The sequence below is a fragment of the Anastrepha ludens genome, chromosome X (genome assembly GCF_028408465.1).
Source record: "Anastrepha ludens isolate Willacy chromosome X, idAnaLude1.1, whole genome shotgun sequence".
In the NCBI taxonomy this organism is placed as follows: Eukaryota; Metazoa; Arthropoda; class Insecta; order Diptera; family Tephritidae; genus Anastrepha; species Anastrepha ludens.
Genome location: NC_071503.1, coordinates 19,995,922 through 20,015,000, shown reverse-complemented (window position 1 = coordinate 20,015,000; position 19,079 = coordinate 19,995,922). Strand labels below are relative to the sequence as shown.

General features: G+C 39.4%; 1 protein-coding gene across 1 annotated transcript; it reads right to left on the bottom strand.

Annotated features, from left to right (window-relative positions):
• Positions 1 to 15,016: 15,016 nt before the first annotated feature.
• Positions 15,017 to 18,000, bottom strand: LOC128869622 (uncharacterized). Its single transcript, XM_054112193.1, has 4 exons — positions 17,383 to 18,000; positions 16,917 to 17,322; positions 16,653 to 16,856; positions 15,017 to 16,083 (listed from the first exon to the last, which is right to left on the bottom strand). The coding sequence occupies exons 1-3, from the start codon at positions 17,846 to 17,848 to the stop codon at positions 16,700 to 16,702; spliced, it is 1,029 nt and encodes a 342-aa protein (XP_053968168.1). The 5' UTR covers positions 17,849 to 18,000; the 3' UTR covers positions 15,017 to 16,083; positions 16,653 to 16,699.
• Positions 18,001 to 19,079: the final 1,079 nt, after the last annotated feature.

Genomic DNA, 19,079 nt, shown 5'->3' with positions numbered 1-19,079 from the left:
AAAACCAGAGCCTATGGAAGTAGACCAGAGTCTACAAACAAGAAGAGTAAACTATATGAATCGGCCACCATCGAATCGAAATTTTCATGGAAAAAGACCAACAACAATGCAACCACCAATACAGGATAAACGACAACGCAATTTTAATATAGAAACACAGTACGAAGATGTAACCAACACGCCATACTACGAAGACACTCTAACATTACCCGAATACGTCGACCCTATCAGGAACTATAACATAGAAGAAGACGACCAACCCGATTTCAAGAACCAATTTCAGGACGTTGATTTTACAGACATTCATTTTTTAGAATGAATGTCTCTTCGTTGCCATATATTGAGAGCAAAACGAGCGATGGAGAGATAATAAAAATCTTGATAGATACTGGTTCTAACAAGAACTACGTTCAACCTCGTTTAGTAAAAAAGAAAATTAGAAATGAAACCCCTTTTAAAGCCAATTCAGTAGGAGGATATATCGATGTTACCCACCACATATTTGCAAACCTCTTTATTTATTTATTTATTTATTTATTTAAGTCTATGAATTACAATCCTTACAGACTATGATACAAAAGTTGCTTAGATTAAGCTACAAATATATTATATGTATTTAAAAACTATACTAGCTACTAACTAACTATAATATAGAATTCAAAAGATTTAAAAGTGCTGTTCTTGAAAGCGAGAAATCAAGAAGAACATCATTATGAACGGCATTTAATTCCCGTAAAGCACGAGTAATGGGAGCATTGCTGGCATACGTAGTTTTAAAGTTTCCCCCATAATAAGGGTAGAAGTTCCTAAGAGATCGCTGCGGAACATTAAATCGAATCCTTTCCAATAACTTAAAAGAATCCAATATAAAATTTTTTATCCTACCCAGTTTAAAATCATTTCACGCCATCATAGGAAACGACTCTTTAAAAGAATTAGGTGCAATAATACACACCAAAGACAATTATATGACTATTAAAAACTGTTTAAGAATAAAACTAAAGCAACAGATTTCACAAGATGTGAATTCAATCAATATACGGTCAGAGCATTTGACCCCAATCCAAAATTCAATGTTGAGAAATTTAACAGAAAACTACAAATCTCTATTTAGCGATCCAGACGAAAAACTGACGTTTACAACCAATGTAAAAGGTGAAATCAAAACAACATCAGGAACCCCAGTATATACAAAAAACTATCCCTATCCGATGTGTCTCAAAGACCATGTCGAAAAACAAATTGAGGAATATCTCCGCGACGGTATTATTCGACCATCTAGGTCTCCATATAACTCGCCTGTATGGGTAGTACCAAAAAAATTAGATGCGTCAGGAGAGAAAAAATACCGAATGGTGATAGACTATAGGAAACTAAACTCAGTAACAATAGCAGATAAATATCCAATACCCGAAATAAATGGAGTACTTTCAGAACTTGGAAAGAATAAATTATTTTCAGTACTCGATCTTAAGAGCGGCTTCCATCAGATTCCTTTAAAAGAATCAGATATAGAGAAGACAGCTTTTTCGGTGAACAATGGGAAATATGAATTCACCCGATTACCTTTCGGTCTCAAGAATGCTCCTTCTATTTTCCAAAGAGCTCTTGACGACATTTTAAGGGATCACATATTGAAACGATGTTATGTTTACATCGATGACGTTGTGATATTCAGTAAAGACCAGGAAACCCATTTTAATGATATTAAAACTATTTTTGATACCTTGAAACAAGCAAATTTAAAAATTCAGCTTGACAAATGTGAATTCCTAAAGACAGAAGTAGAATTTTTAGGTTTCGGAAAACGGTCTCAAAACAAACCCCAAAAAAGTAGAGTCAATAATAAATTTTCCAGCCCCCAAAACCTTGAAAGACTTAAGATCATTTTTAGGTCTGTCTGGGTTTTATCGCCGCTTCATCAGGGACTATGCGAGTAATAGAAATTGTGTTTTATGAACGGTGTGTTGAGCCAGCTGCTAAATGAAATAATTATTTTTAAATTTTATGCAAAGGTACATTTAAATAATTTTTCACACTTCACTATAATAATAAAAATAGAAATTTGTTTCATAATCAACACTTTGGTGATCTCTAAACAATTCGTCAACTGTTGTGTTCGCTGAATACGCTAAAAGTTTTGAATTTTTACTCGACATTTGAATTAGTAGGCTTTGACATTGCATTCTTATTCAGTGTGAATTTTTTTCTAGATATTTGAATTGGTAACCTATGGCAATGCATTTTTATTCAGTTTCAGTTGTCTTATGCGTTTAATAGTACAAAAGTAATTAGTTAGTGAAAAAATGAGTTCAAAATCATTATCAGGCATTCCGAAAAAAAGATTACGTTCTGAGCAAAAAATATTTCTTGTGGGTGAATGTGAAAGTGTTATTTTGGCGGCCAAGTTGCCATCAATGAAACAGGTGCTCCAATTATTGAATTACAAAATGAGGCACGAAAACTTGACTTTGGAAAGCAGTATGAAATACACGATTGGTGCCACGATTGAATTTTGGAAAAAAGCTAAAACTCCCACGGCGCAAGAAAAAAATTGTATTAAACAACTTAAAAATCTTTACGAGGAATGGAGAAATTTACAAAAACATTCCAAGACTCCTAACGAGAAGTGTCGTAAAAATAAAGCAGAGTTTAAGGATGAAATTGAAAACTTCATATTTGACATTGCAGCCATGGATGCCCTAGGTATAATGAAAATGCAGGAAGATAAAGACTTTCTTTTGCTCCAAAGAAATAGAGGACGTCCAGGTAGTATGTATGGTGCCGATACTGTACTCACAAGAAAAGAAAAACGCAAAGCGTAACGAATGGAAGAAGAAAGAAAGCGCGTTGAAAAGCATTTAGTTCATAGTAAGTTTATTAAAGCTAAGCTTTACTGGTTCTTTTTTTAATATTTGATCTCATTTGAAGGTAATTATGATCTTGAAGTCACTGATACCGAGGATGCTGAAAAATATATTTCGGCTGGCGAAGAAAATGCAGCAAAAGATATGAATGAAGGCGAAGATACAGACGGAAGTAACATTAATTTACTACCGAAAAAGGCAAATCGAGGAAAAATTAATTTTATTGATGATAGAATGCTTGCATGCATGGACAAATGTAACCTCTCAACAAGGGATGCCATGCATTTGGTGAGTGCAACGGTTGCTGCCTTCGTAAATACCATGCAAAATGTTAATGGAACGCCGTCAATAAAAATGGAAGATTTAATTCTTAATCGAACAACATTACATTCGATGAGGAGAGATTATCGTCGCAGACAAGCTCAAGAGATTATTAATGGATTCAATGTAATGGTTTTACTGAATATGTTTATAAGATTTTGGATTCTTCACCTTTCTTTTTACTTGTTTGTAGATCCCCGACGTTTTTGTACTCCACTGGGATGGAAAGTTGCTTGCAGAAATCCGAGGCACAGAAAAGAAAGATAGATTGTCTCTCGTTGTCACAGGAGAAAATATGGAAAAACTGCTGGGGATACCAAAAATTGAAAGTTCAACGGGAGATGCAATAGCTGCAGAAATACATAATTTTTTGTGCAAGTGGAAGCTCGATGATTTAGTGGAAATTGTATCATTTGTTACAACAGCTGCTAATACGGGAGTTAATAATGGAGCAGCGTTCTTGCTTGAAAAAAGGTTGGGCCGAAATCTACTTTTCTTTCCCTGTCGTCACCATGTTAGTGAGTTGCTAGTCAAAGCAGTGTTCGAACTAAATTTTGGCAAATCATGAGCACCGGAAGTTCCCTTATTCAATCGTTTCTCTAACAGCTGGAAAAACATTAATTATAAGTCATTCAAAAGCGGAATATCGGAAAATGAGGTTCGGAAAGTCTTTACAATAGCTGAAGTGGAAATATTTAAGAATTTTTGCCTAACTGCATTAAATAGTCACCACACTCGTGCCGATTATAAAGAGTTACTACAACTATCGTTGCTCTTTGTTGAGGAAGACGTACAAAATTTTTCACAAGTACGGTCACCTGGTGCAACATCACACGCAACGTTTATGTCGAAGTGCCTATATTGCTACAAAATGTTTCTGTTTCGCGAGCAATTCGTGTTAACGACTTCAGAGATAAAGAGTCTAAGAAGCGTTTGTATTTTTTAACCTGCATCTACGTTCCATATTGGTTTCGTTGTGTGGATCCAATAGCTGCTCCACAAAATGACCTTAAGCTCATTCAAGATGTGATTGTATATTTTGATAAGAAGGTATCCAATGTCTTGTTACATAAAATTAAAAATCATTTATGGTATTTGTCGGAAGAGGCGGTTGGCCTTTCATTTTATAATGATCAAATTCCTTCACATATTAAGCGAAAAATGGTGGAAGCAATTACTAGCGATAACCAGAAGGAAGATGCTGTTCCAAAGAGACTTGTTGCAACAATGTCAGAAATAACGCTTTACGGCAGCAAGAATATAAATGATTTTATTTCATCAAGAACATTGAAATTGATCACAGACTACAACAGATCGCTTACTTATAATGAAGAAGATAAGCAGTACTTACTGCAAGTTGTTGAGCACTACAGGCAATTGTATCCGTCTTACACCAAAACAGCTCTCATTAAATAGACAATCTAATTCTTTAATTAAAATGTTATTAAATTAAAATAAATTATATAAATAAAGTTAAATTATATATATATTAAGTATATACATATTAAATTAAATTAAATTATATAAATTGGAAGCAAAAAAATTTTTTGTAAAAATTGTGATTTTTTTAAATTGTCCATACTTTGGGATCAAATGGGCACGGTTAGGCATCATCGGATTGGGTTAAAAAACTACACCGTTTTTCATTACTCCTAACCTCATGTTTTAAGACCCGGAAATTTATGGATTTCCACAAAAAGAAAGTTACGGCCAGTCTAATGTACATACATGTTATGTATGTATATTGTCATATACCATCATTTATGTACATGTAGAGTATACGTTCATTTATGAATGTATGTAGGATTCCGAGTTCAACAGTTATTTATTTCGCAACTTATCGGTCTCTTTAATTCCACAGTTCACAACTTATCATTTATTTATTATACAAACAGTTTACAAACTTATTATTTCTTTAACATACAACGGTTCACAACTTATTGTTTCTTTAATATACAACGGTTCACAAACTTATTATTTCTTTAGTGCGCGCGCCACTCGCTTGATGGCGGTTTAGCTTACAATGCATATTCTGTCCTGTCGTTCGTATCGTCAACGTCTTCGTTGGGTATGTTCGCGGTACGGTCATTTCGGTCTTTTGTTTCGTTCCCTTGTTATCCGTATTAGTCCGGTCGCGCACTGTGCGCTCTGTCTCCTATTGCGTCTATTCGTCGTGTCCGTCATTTCCTACATTCGGCCATCCTGCGCGCTCATTCGGCCCGAATGAGGGATCCCATCTTTTCATGAACTCAGCCACTGTCGTGGTTCGACCTGGGCCTTCGTGATCGCCAATCTTTTCCACAGTGTATCGCCCACGTCTCATCTTCTTCACGATTTTATATGGACCCAGATATTTCGGCTTCAACTTTAGTCCCACTCCATACTGCGTTCGCTTAATGGCTACTAGCTCGTCGATGGCATATTCGGGTTCTGTTCTTCGGTTTGCGTTGTAAGTCCGTCGATTTTCTTCTTGAATAATGACAATGTTCTCCCGGGCTTGACGACGCGCTTCTTCTCTCTCTGCATCCATCTCGTCGATAGCCTCCTTCTCCAGTAATTCTTGCAATTGCGGAATGCCCACGACTCGCATCTCTAGACCTGTCAATATCTTAAACGGCGATGATTTAGTGCTGCGCGCTGGGTTGCTGTTAAGGAATCGTTGAACGCGATTCCCCTGCGTGTACCATTTTCCAGGATTCTCCAGACACAGCTTTGCTATCATTGGCACCACCACTCGATGTATTCGCTCGACCTGTCCATTCCCGCGTGGCACTCCGGTTGCTATCAGCAGATGTTCGATTTGCTCGCTCTCGCAGTAGCTCTTAAAATGATTCGAGGTAAAAGCGGAACCTCTGTCCGTGATTATTCGCTTCGGGTTCCCGAAAACTGCAGACTGCCTCTGCAATCGGTCGACGACGGCCTCTGCGTCTGTGTTCCTTGTTGGATAGAGCCAAACAAACTTCGAGAAAGCGTCTATTACTACTAAAATATAATTATATGCCTTTTTAGTAGGTTCCATCGGACCCACATGGTCGATATGAAATGTTCCTAGCGGCTTGTCTTCTTTATTTATCGGGTTCAAGTAGCCCTCCTTTTTCCCAGTCTTGGAATTGGTCACTAAACACTCTACACAACCTTTTACTACTTGGGCAACCTTACTATTGAGTTGTGGTATATAGTATGACCTCTCCACCGCATCTTGCGTCCTCTTAACTGAGAAATGACCTTGCCTATGCGCCACTTTGATGATCTCTTCTTCCATTGCCGACGGTACGACTATGAGCTCCTTCAGTGGGTCTTTATACAAAACGTCGTGTTTTAAATAGAAATCTTCGTAGTCGTCCCTTTCCAGTACCCTACGAACAGCCCGTATCCAGCCATCCTGTTGTTGTGCCTGCTTTAACCGGTGCCGCAATGAATCTTCTAAAATTAAGCATGAGATCCTGCTCAGAGCGTCAACATGTCGCATCTTCGTGCCGCTACGGTGCTCAATTTCGTAGTTGAAATCCTGTAGAAACATCGCCCAACGTGAAACTCTAAGTGGAACGCCCCTTTTCTTCATAGTCATGGTGAAAGCGTTACAGTCAGTGACTATCTTGAATCTTATACCCAGCAAGTAGACTCTCCATTTCTTGAGTGCCTCGATGACTGCCAGTACCTCCAACTCGTACGAATGGTATTTCTCCTCGCTCGGCTTTGTCTTACGGCTCATGTATTGAATCGGGTGGAACTCCTGGTCATCGTAGTCTTTCTGCAGTAGAACCGCCCCGTACCCCAAACTACTGGCATCAGTGTGTACTTCCGTAACTGCTTTCGGATTGTATAGCTTTAGGACTGGTGCACTTGTTAAAGCTAATTGAAGCTGCTTGAACGCTGCTATCTGGTCGTCTTGAAGGACGAACTTAGTATCTTTTCTAAGCAGATCGGAAAGTGGTTTAGCGATCACGGCATAATTCTCAACAAACCTCCTGAAGTACGATGTTAGTCCGAGAAAACGTTGTAGGGATTTTTTATCGTTGGGCAAAGGGAAGTTTTTAATTGCGTTTGTCTTTGCATCCGAAGGTTGAATTGTACTGTTAGTGATGATATACCCGAGAAACTCTACCCTTCTTTTCAGGAACTGACACTTGTTCCACTTGACTTGCAGGCCACTTGCTTCTGACCTTTTCAACACCAACCTCAGCTTCTTGATCCCTTCTAGTTCATCCTTCGAGGGAATTATCAGGTCATCCATATAAGCTATCACCGTTCCATTTTGAATCAGATCTTTCAATACCGCAAAGACGAACCTTGAGAAAACTGCGGGGGAATTAGATATTCCAAACGGCACGTATCGGAACTCATATTGACCATTATGAGTGACGAAAGAGGTATACTTCCTTGAACTTACTTCTACTGGGACATGGAAAAATCCGTTCGCAAGATCCAATGTTGAAAAAACATTAGCTCCTAGCAATTGTTCGATAACATCGTCAATCATCGGCATTGGGAAGTTGTCACGCACGATTTTATCGTTTAATCGACGATAGTCACAACAAAGACGTTTGCTGCCATCTTTCTTGCCGACAAGCACAACTGGCGACGCGTAGTTTGAATTACTGACCTGAATAATGCCTTCCGCTAGCCAATCCGCTACTTGATCATCCACTATCTTCCGGTCTGTATAAGACATACGTCTTGGTCGCTCGTATACTGGATTGTCGTCGGTGAGCAAAATTTTCATCTCCACCGGTGAAATCCTTTCCTTCACAGGCTTGTAGGCCATTATTAAATTCTCCACTGTTTCTGCTTCTGCTTTACCCAGATGCAAGAGATCCGTCCCGTGATGTACGTCTTCCTCCATTTCCTCTATTAGACAAAGATTTCCGAACTCTTCTCTCAACTCTACAATGTTGCTTGCTGGCTCTCGTTCGACAGGCTCCTCTACTACCGCATTACACTCATGTACCACCCTGTTCTGCGGGCGCACATACTTGACGCTCCCAGCGCCGCTCTGATCGTGATCATCTTCACCTCGCATCTCTGCATGCCTACGTGGACGCTCATCCACCAATGGTTGCGTGTTAGGGCCCTCTCTCAGCTTCCTAGCCGCATCCTTCATACCTGCGTAAAACGCATCTAAATCTTCAGCGATCGAATCACCACTACTTGCACTTGCGCAATTACCAGCCACTGCCTTGCGCACCGCTGCACCGTCATCTGGACTTTCTTCGACTCGCCCTCCTCCCATCACCTGTCGGCCGCCTGCACGTTTCCTTTCACTGTGTTCGTCTAACTTTTCTCGAAATAGAGCACCTTCTTCCCTTATAATTAGGTCAACATGTTTGAGGACATCATTGCCTATTACCAATGAGTAGCTTAAATCGCGTTCTCTCGTCACGTGGAACGCTATATCTAATGAAACGCCGTCTATTTGCATAGGTATGGTAAAGCTGCCGATTGTTGTTAGCGTGCTATTACCAATGCCTACCAATTTCCGCCTCTCCTTGTTCAGCTGTACATCTAAATTTAGCATCATCAGTGTGTCGTAACGCATTAGACATAAATCTGATCCGGTGTCAATTAATGCCGAAACCGTTTGATTAGATGTGCTAAAACATATGTCTTTAAAAATAAGGCCGCTTTTTGTTACACCCATCATGTTTACCGAATTCTTTTCGAGCTTCGAATCTTGTTTTATGTATTTGCATTCGCTAGCACGATGACCTTCATTTCCGCATTTAAAACATATGAAACGCTTGCGTGGACAGTCCCGAGCGAAATGCGAACTATCGCCGCAATTAAAACAACGCTTACTTATTGCGCCAGAACTCGTTGAAACTTTCCCCATGGGTGTGAGTTGTACCTGTTTCGCGTTTGAAGACGAAGGCCTATTTGATCTCACCTTCTCATAGACCTTTATTTGCTCCTTTAGATCTTGTACACATGTCGCCTGATATAAATTCGATTTGTTGATTTTGGTGTCATTGATCCCTTCGATGAAATATTCGATTAAGCTGGAGTCATCTAAATTAAGCGGTTTACCAATCTCCATCATAGCGTACAGGTATTCGCGAAGATCTTCCCCTTGTCGCTGGCGACGATTACGAAGAGCACGATGTATCTCGATCGATGAAATATTTGTACCAAATTCTCTACGCAGTGCTGATTTTAGTGAATCCCAACTGCTTATGCCGCTCTGACTTCGAACGAAAAGTTTCGCTGCACCCTTTAACAATTGTTTGCCGTATATAAATCGTTGTAGATCACCCCACTGTACTGCTATTGCGTTATCTTCAAATTCTTCTATCCATTGTTCAAATGTAGGCTGTCCTGATCCGTTAAACTTCGTCAGTGAATCTTCAATATCACGAAGGGTAAATGTTGGACGTTCAGCCGTTGGTCTACGCGTATCACGCCTATTTGCTACATCATCATAGTCCGATTCTTCGCCGTCGCTAGCATTCAGGCCGAAATGTACGAATAATCTGTCTCGTAATGTCGGAGGATGGTTCCATGTGTAGAAGTCCACGCAAGTGGGGAAAGTTACTGATCGCCATTCACTTGGGAATGGCCAGGACGATTCTTCTGCATATGGTTCAAGCAGCTCACAACGGCCGGGATTAGCCCACGTATCCTCTGGGTAGCTTCCGAACACCCGTTCGGGAGTGAGCTAACGTGAGAAGGCGAAACATTCCAGGATAGCTGGTTGTGCGTTGGGTTTGGGACCCACCACTTAAAAATCCCCCCCCAATGAAAAATTTGAAAAAGCCTCGGATGAGACCTCCCTATGCTGATGACGACCCCTGCAAACGAAATAAGGAATATGATTTGAGGGCATGCACCTGGAATGTCCGGTCCCTTAATGGGGAAGGTGCCTCTGCCCGGCTGGTTGATGTCCTCGTGAGAGTAAAGGCTGACATCACTGCCATCCAAGAGATGCGATGGACGGGGCAAGGTAAGAAAACCATAGGACCTTGCGACGTCTACTACAGCTGCCATGTAAAGGAGCGCAAATTCGGTGTCGGATTTGTTGTGGGAGAGAGACTTCGTCGCCAAGTACTGTCGTTCACTCCGGTGGACGAGCGTCTCGCAACAATCCGCATCAAAGCCCGTTTTTTTAACATATCGCTAATTTGCGCCCACGCCCCGACGGAAGAGAAGGACGATGCGACCAAAGATTCTTTCTATGAGCGCCTGGAACGCTCCTATGAGCGCTGCCCCCGCCACGACATAAAAATCGTGCTTGGCGACTTCAACGCCAGGGTGGGCAAGGAGGGAATTTTTGGTCCCACAGTCGGAAAATTCAGCCTGCACAACGAAACATCCGGTAACGGACAGAGGCTGATCGACTTCGCCGGGGCCCGAAACATGGTAGTCTGCAGCACCAGATTCCAGCATAAGAAGATTCATCAAGCCACCTGGCTGTCTCCTGATCGAAAAACACGAAACCAGATCGATCATGTTGTGATAGATGGAAGACACGCTTCTAGTGTATTAGATGTACGTACGATCCGAGGACCCAACATCGACTCGGATCACTACCTTGTTGCGGCCAAACTGCGCACACGCCTCTGTGCAGCAAAAAACGTACATCTACCTACGCAAAGAATGTTCGACATCGAAAAGCTGCAATCACAACAGACAGCCAGAAGATTCGCCACTCGACTCTCACTCCTGCTCTCAGAGAGTACTGCCCAACAAACCGGCATCCACGAACAATGGAGCAACATTTCTCGTTCTCTACGTACCGCCGCCGAAGAAGAAATCGGATTCCGGCGAGCCCGAAAAAACAATTGGTACGACGAGGAATGTCATGCTGCCGCAGAAAGAAAGGATGCCGCCTATAGAGCCACGCTGCGATCGGGCGCAACGCGAGCCATGTGGGATCGCTACAGAGAGCTGAAAAAGGAAGACAGACGTATTATCCGAAAGAAGAAACGAGAGGCCGAAATACGTGAGTGCGAAGAGCTTGAGATGCTGGCCAACAGGAACAACGCCCGAAAATTCTACCAGAAAGTTCGGCGGCTTACAGAAGGTTTTAAGACCGGGGCGTTTTCCTGTAAGAACAAAGACGGCGAACTGGTGACTGACGTACAGAGCAATCTTAAATTATGGAGGGAACACTTCTCGAACTTATTAAACAGTGACAGCTGCGCATGTCACCGAGAAAGTGAAGATCCCGATACCCCAATCGTTGACGACGGAATTGTCGTTCCGCTGCCCGATCATGACGAGGTGAGAATAGCGATAACGCGGCTAAAGAACAACAAAGCCGCGGGCGCCGACGGACTGCCGGGTGAGCTATTCAAACATGGCGGCGAGGAGCTGGTAAGGTGCATGCATCAGCTTCTATGCAAAATATGGTCGGATGAAAGCATGCCTGCCGATTGGAATTTAAGTGTACTCTGCCCAATCCATAAGAAGGGCGATCCTGCAATTTGTGCCAATTACCGCGGGATTAGTCTTCTAAATATCGCCTATAAGGTTCTAGCGAGCGTATTGTGTGAAAGGCTGAAGCCCACCGTCAACCAACTGATTGGGCCTTATCAGTGCGGCTTCAGACCTGGAAGGTCTACCATCGACCAAATATTCTCAATACGCCAAATCTTGGAAAAGACCCATGAAAGGAGAATCGACACACACCATCTTTTCGTCGACTTCAAAGCTGCATTCGACAGTACGGAAAGGAGTTACCTGTATGCCGCGATGTCTGAATTTGGTATTCCCGCAAAACTAATACGGCTATGTAAGATGACGTTGCTCAACACCAGCAGCGCCGTCAGAATTGGGAAGGACCTCTCCGAGCCGTTTGATACCAAACGAGGTTTCAGACAGGGTGACTCGCTGTCGTGTGACTTCTTTAACCTGATGTTGGAGAGCATCGTACGAGCCGCAGAACTTAATCGCTCAGGCACAATTTTTTATAAGAGCGTACAATTGTTGGCGTATGCCGATGATATTGACATCATCGGCCTTAACAACCGCGCTGTTAGTTCTGCCTTCTCCAAACTGGACAAAGAGGCAAAGCGAATGGGTCTGGTGGTGAACGAGGACAAAACGAAGTACCTCCTGTCTTCAAACAAACAGTCGGTGCACTCGCGTATCGGCACCCACGTCACTGTAGACAGTTATAATTTCGAGGTTGTAAAAGACTTCGTCTATTTAGGAACCAGCATTAACACCGATAACAATGTCAGCCTTGAAATCCAACGTAGAATCTCTCTTGCCAACAAGTGCTACTTTGGACTAAGTAGGCAACTGAGCAGTAAAGTCCTCTCTCGACGAACAAAACTAACACTCTACAAGACTCTCATCATGCCCGTCCTAACGTATGGCGCAGAAACGTGGACGATGACAACATCCGATGAAGCGACGCTTGGAGTGTTCGAGAGAAAGATTCTGCGTAAGATTTTTGGACCTTTGCACGTTGGCAATGGCGAATATCGCAGACGATGGAACGATGAGCTGTATGAGCTTTACGACGACATAGACATAGCGCAGCGAATAAAGATCCAGCGGCTACGTTGGCTGGGGCATGTCGTCCGAATGGATACAAACGCTCCGGCTTTGAAAGTATTCGATGCGGTACCAGCTGGTGGTAGCAGAGGAAGGGGGCGGCCTCCTCTGCGTTGGAAAGATCAGGTGGAGAAGGACTTGGCTTCACTTGGTGTGTCCAACTGGCGCCGGTTAGCACGAGAAAGAAACGACTGGCGCGCTTTGCTAAACTCGGCCAAAATCGCGTAAGCGGTTATAGCGCCAATTAAGAAGAAGAATGTCGCTTTACGTCCGCTTGTGTCCAACCCCAACCCTTCCAACTGTTCCCTCAACCCGTCTACCGTCAATGCTAAAATTTGGTCTCGGTCCATGTCTTACAGAGTTTATTTAATTATTTAGTAATAATAATAATGAACAATTTGGTGTAATAAAATGTAAATAGGAAAATTCGGTTATTAAAAAAAATGTTCGCATGAGTTTGCAACACTAGCGAATCTTCAATTCAAAATTAAATCAAAATTATTTTAAAATTAATTTGCTTAGCGCTTACCAATTCCAAAAAAAATAACGTTCAATAATATAAAATAACGTTCAATATTAGCGGTACCCTTTCCTCCGTTATCGCCTACGCTGCTCTGGCCTCGCCGCTGCTCTGCCAACGTCGGTCACTTGCGCAGTCGCTCTCTGCTGCTCCGATCCGTTACCGCTGCTACTCTGGTCTCGCCGCTACTGCCAACGTCAGTCACTTGCGCAGTCGCTCTCTGCTGCTCCGATCCGTTACCGCTGCTACTCTAGTCTCGCTGCTACTGCAATCGATCCCGTTAACGCACTTGTTAAATTCACTGTGGCCGAAATCTCACTTCTGGCACCACTTGTAGGATTCCGAGTTCAACAGTTATTTATTTCGCAACTTATCGGTCTCTTTAATTCCACAGTTCACAACTTATCATTTATTTATTATACAAACAGTTTACAAACTTATTATTTCTTTAACATACAACGGTTCACAACTTATTGTTTCTTTAATATACAACGGTTCACAAACTTATTATTTCTTTAGTGCGCGCGCCACTCGCTTGATGGCGGTTTAGCTTACAATGCATATTCTGTCCTGTCGTTCGTATCGTCAACGTCTTCGTTGGGTATGTTCGCGGTACGGTCATTTCGGTCTTTTGTTTCGTTCCCTTGTTATCCGTATTAGTCCGGTCGCGCACTGTGCGCTCTGTCTCCTATTGCGTCTATTCGTCGTGTCCGTCATTTCCTACATGTATGTAATGAAAAACGTCATGAATTACTTTCAGAATATTAAAACTTATTCGTGTCGCGCGCATACATATCTACGTAGACATCACAAACCTTTTGTTCACAAAGCTGGCGCAGAAATAAACGCTCTGCGTATTTATCCTCCCACGTGACTTGCCATCAATTCTCGGCGCCAATTTTTTTTTTTCGTTTTTAAATTTTATTTTTAATTAATCGTTAAAAAATTTGTAATAAATTTTATGTATCCGCTTATCATTTCAAAAGTAACAAAATGGTAAAAAAATAAGCAGTCGAAGAAATAAACGCATCGCCTATTCTTCCTCGCCACATGTTAGACTCGATTTCAATTCCCGGCACAAACTTTTTTTATTAATTTTTTTTTTTTTTAATTCGTTTATTTTTAATATAATTGAAAAAAAAAAATGTAATAAATTTTACGCATTCGCTTATTATTTCAAAAATACGAAAATAGTAAAAATTTAATTGGTTTAATGTCGAGGTGAGAAATATGTTGTGTGTTGACGTGAAAGATATGTGGTGCTTCTAATTTTTGTGTGGGCAAAAGTCAGTGAGAAGTGGAAATATTTAAGAATTTTTGTCTAATACTAAGTTTCCACCGCAGCCGGAGTTTGGGTTCTCTGCCGCTATCGTGTTCTTAGCTCAAACACGAAACAAAACACCTGTCAAATCCCATACAAAATTAAAACACAACTCCATACCTAAACCCACTTTTCAAAGCGTGTTTTGTTGGGTTTGCGTCTAATTTAATTATTAAGTGGTGGCAATGTTGCTCATTTTCCTCATTTATTATTGCATTCTTATCGAAATATGGCAACAATGATTGCAATTTGTCAATATGACGTTTGATTGACGTTTAATACTTTTCTTGTTTTAATCGTTAAGTGGTGCGCGCAAAATATAAAATAAGTCAAATAAGCCAAATAAATCTACAATCTTTCCTCAGGAATACTGATTCAACTCGTTGCGGATAGTATAACAGGTATTTCTTTTATTTATATATGTAATTTTATTTGTATTTACATCTAATTTCATTAATATAATATTAAGCTGGCCAAATAAGTCTACAATCTTTCCTCAGGAATACTGAATAAACTCGTTGCGGATAGTATAACAGGTATTTCTTTTCTTTATATATGTAATTTTATTTGTATTTACATCTAATTTCATTAATATAATATTAAGCTGGCCAAATAAGTCTACAATCTTTCCTCAGGAATACTGAATCAACTCGTTGCGGATAGTATAACAGGTATTTCTTTTATTTAATATATATATGTAATTTTATTTGTATTTACATCTAATTTCATTAATATAATATTAAGCTGGCCAAATAAGTCTACAATCTTTCCTCAGGAATACTGAATCAACTCGTTGCGGATAGTATAACAGGTATTTCTTTTATTTATATATGTAATTTTATTTGTATTTACATCTAATTTCATTAATATAATATTAAGCTGGCCAAATAAGTCTACAATCTTTCCTCAGGAATACTGAATCAACTCGTTGTAATGGAAAACATTAAAAAATGTAAAACAATTTGGCTTCCTTCCGCGGACGAAGCATTCCTTGATATATGGGGTGAGAAGGCAGCTGAATTGCGAGGGCCACGCAAGAACTCGCACATATATGCGGAGATGGCTCAGTCGCTGGGAGTGCTTGGACATGAGGTCCGTCCAGTTGACGTGAAATATAAAATCCACAACTTCACAATGAAATATAGGTAAGGCATATAATATATTATTTCATTAAAGTAATTTTGTTACAGCCTCAAAATTTCCTTTGCAGAAAATGCAAAGCAGAGCAGGGGACAGGGTGTTCTCCTGTTTCTTGGAAGCACTATCGGAGGGTGCACCAAATAATAGGAAGGGATAGGGTGAATAATGTTGATGCGGTCGTTGTCGATAGTATAACAGGTATTTGTTTTATTTATATATGTAATTTTATTTGTATTTACATCTAATTGTATAATGTTAATTTCTATTTATATATGTAGGCATGCCTGATTCGGTTGCTTCGCCAGCTCCATCAAATTCGCCGATATCACCTTCATGCTCCTCATTTTCAGCTGCTCCGTCTGCTTCGTTTACATTTTCCCCACCATCGTCTCCAGCACTGCACGAAGCTTCCGCACCTGCAGCAAAAACAAAAAATGCGAAAATATATGAATTAAACGAAACAATAAAATCTTGTATGACAGAAAACAATAAATTAACTGCAGAACTAATTGAAATCGAAAAAAAAAGGTTGCTGCTATTGAGGTATTGACAAAAAGTGTGGTTAGTTTCTTGGAGAGAAACTAATTAACTAAAATATTGTTATTTAATTTATATTTAAGTTTTAATGAATTGTGCCTTTTAAAGTTTTATATTTAAGTTTTAATGAATTGTGCCTTTTAAAGTTTTATATTTAAGTTTTAATGAATTGTGCCTTTTAAAGTTGCACTAAGTGCCTACTACTATCTTTTTCCAAAATGAATAAAATGTTATTTTATAAAACTATGTATTACAAATTTTATTGTTCTGGTGAAAAGTTGTTTTTCAGATTTAAACCAATTGGACTCTTAGTAGGTCGAAATATTTAAATAAATATTTGGTTTGAAGATAAAATTGTTTAAACCAAATAACCTTTTTAACCAATAAATTATGGTTAATTTAATAAAACATACGGGAGAATCTACATGAAAGAAGTTATATTACTCACTGAAATATTCCTTTAACGCATTTCTTATCGATTCTCCTTCAGATCGGTCAACTGCATTGGTGCCGTATTGAATATTTGAATAGCCAATTTTCCAAAATTAAATCCTTCTCAGCAATCAAAAAATTATGTAAAACACATGCACATGAAATAACTGTGTTTACATTTTTGATGTGGTTATCCACGCCTTTTCCAATTCTCCTAAATCTAAAATAGAACCTGTATTACCAATTTTTAAAAATATTAGAATCTCTAAGTTGTATTTACCGGGCTTTTAAATGGCCAAAAGCATTTTCCACAACACGCCGGCACTTAGACAATCTATAGTTGAATTTTTTTTGTTCGGGTGTATTGGTCACACTATGCGGATATGGCTTCATTAAATGCTGAGAGAGACGAAAAGCAGAGTCCCCTATAATATGGACTGGTATTTTTGTGGATCCATACAGCAAGCTCAATTCATCAAGAAGTGCACAACTTTGCAACTCGCGCTTTATCGATGATTTTTCAAAAATTCCGGAGTCGTTGCATCTTCCAGGACTGCCGCAATGTATATAAACAAATCTATATTTTGCGTCTACCAAAGCCAATAGTACTACGGAATACCACCCTTTGTAGTTGTAGTAATCAATGGCTTCTTCCTTTCTTGGATGAATTTCAATATGACATCCATCTGTATAATAAAGATGCTTTTGATTAAACGTTATTTTTATCGCATTACTTATAAACCTACCTATTGCTCCAATACATTGTGGATAGCCCATTGCATTAAAATCTGCGACTCCATTCTCAATTTGCGCCCTTGTCAGTCGAAAATTTTTCAAATATATTTGAGCCAAAGATGTCCCAACTTCATTGCAAAACTCGATGAGTATTTTGCAAACAGTTGCTTTGCCTACTCCAAACAAATGTCCAATTGATCTGTATTCACTAGAAGATCCTAGTGCATACAGAGCAATTGCCACGCGCTTTTTTAGTGAAATCGGGTTTCGATAGTTCGTTTTTCTTTTGGCTATTTTTTCAAGTTTGCTGCACAATTTTTTAAAGCAGGATCTTTCCATTCGGAAATTATCTTTGAAAAACTTGTCCCCATTACTCTGGCAGTCTACTTCCCAAAGGTACTGGAATGTTCCTAAAATATACATGTACATTATACACAAACAATGTATCACAAATCTGTTTACCATACCAAAGACCATACACTTTGCGAACGCATTAAATTGGCAGCAACGCTTAAAATTATTTTATTTTCCCTTAACCTTTTTTTTAAATAATATGTGACCAACTCACTATCAATTATTTTAAAATAAAATGATAAAATCAACATAATAAATTGAATTTTATGCACCATTTTATAATTTTATCAATTTTTATAATTCTTATTTCACAATGTCAACAAAACACAGTTCAAACACAGTTTCTCCCAAACTTTCGGTGGAAACAGTTGACAGTTCTCCCAAACACAACTCCTGCAAACACGGTGTTTGCTTTTGGTGGAAACGTAATATAACTGCATTAAATAGTCACCACACTCGTGCCGATTATAAAGAGTTACTACAACTATCGTTGCTCTTTGTTGGGGAAGACGTACAAAATTTTTCACAAGTACGGTCACCTGGTGCAACATCACACGCAACGTTTATGTCGAAGTGCCTATATTGCTACAAAATGTTTCTGTTTCGCGAGCAATTCGTGTTAACGACTTCAGAGATAAAGAGTCTAAGAAGCGTTTGTATTTTTTAACCTGCATCTACGTTCCATATTGGTTTCGTTGTGTGGATCCAATAGCTGCTCCACAAAATGACCTTAAGCTCATTCAAGATGTGATTGTATATTTTGATAAGAAGGTATCCAATGTCTTGTTACATAAAATTAAAAATCATTTATGGTATTTGTCGGAAGAGGCGGTTGGCCTTTCATTTTTTAATGATCAAATTCCTTCACATATTAAGCGAAAAATGGTGGAAGCAATTACTAGCGATAACCAGAAGGAAGATGCTGTTCCAAAGAGACTTGTTGCAACAATGTCAGAAATAGCGCTTTACGGCAGCAAGAATATAAATGATTTTATTTCATCAAGAACATTGAAATTGATCACAGACTACAACAGATCGCTTACTTATAATGAAGAAGATAAGCAGTACTTACTGCAAGTTGTTGAGCACTACAGGCAATTGTATCCGTCTTACACCAAAACAGCTCTCATTAAATAGACAATCTAATTCTTTAATTAAAATTTTATTAAATTAAAATAAATTATATAAATAAAGTTAAATTATATATATATTAAGTATATACATATTAAATTAAATTAAATTAAATTATATAAATTGGAAGCAAAAAAATTTTTTGTAAAAATTGTGATTTTTTTAAATTGTCCATACTTTGGGATCAAATGGGCACGGTTAGGCATCATCGGATTGGGTTAAA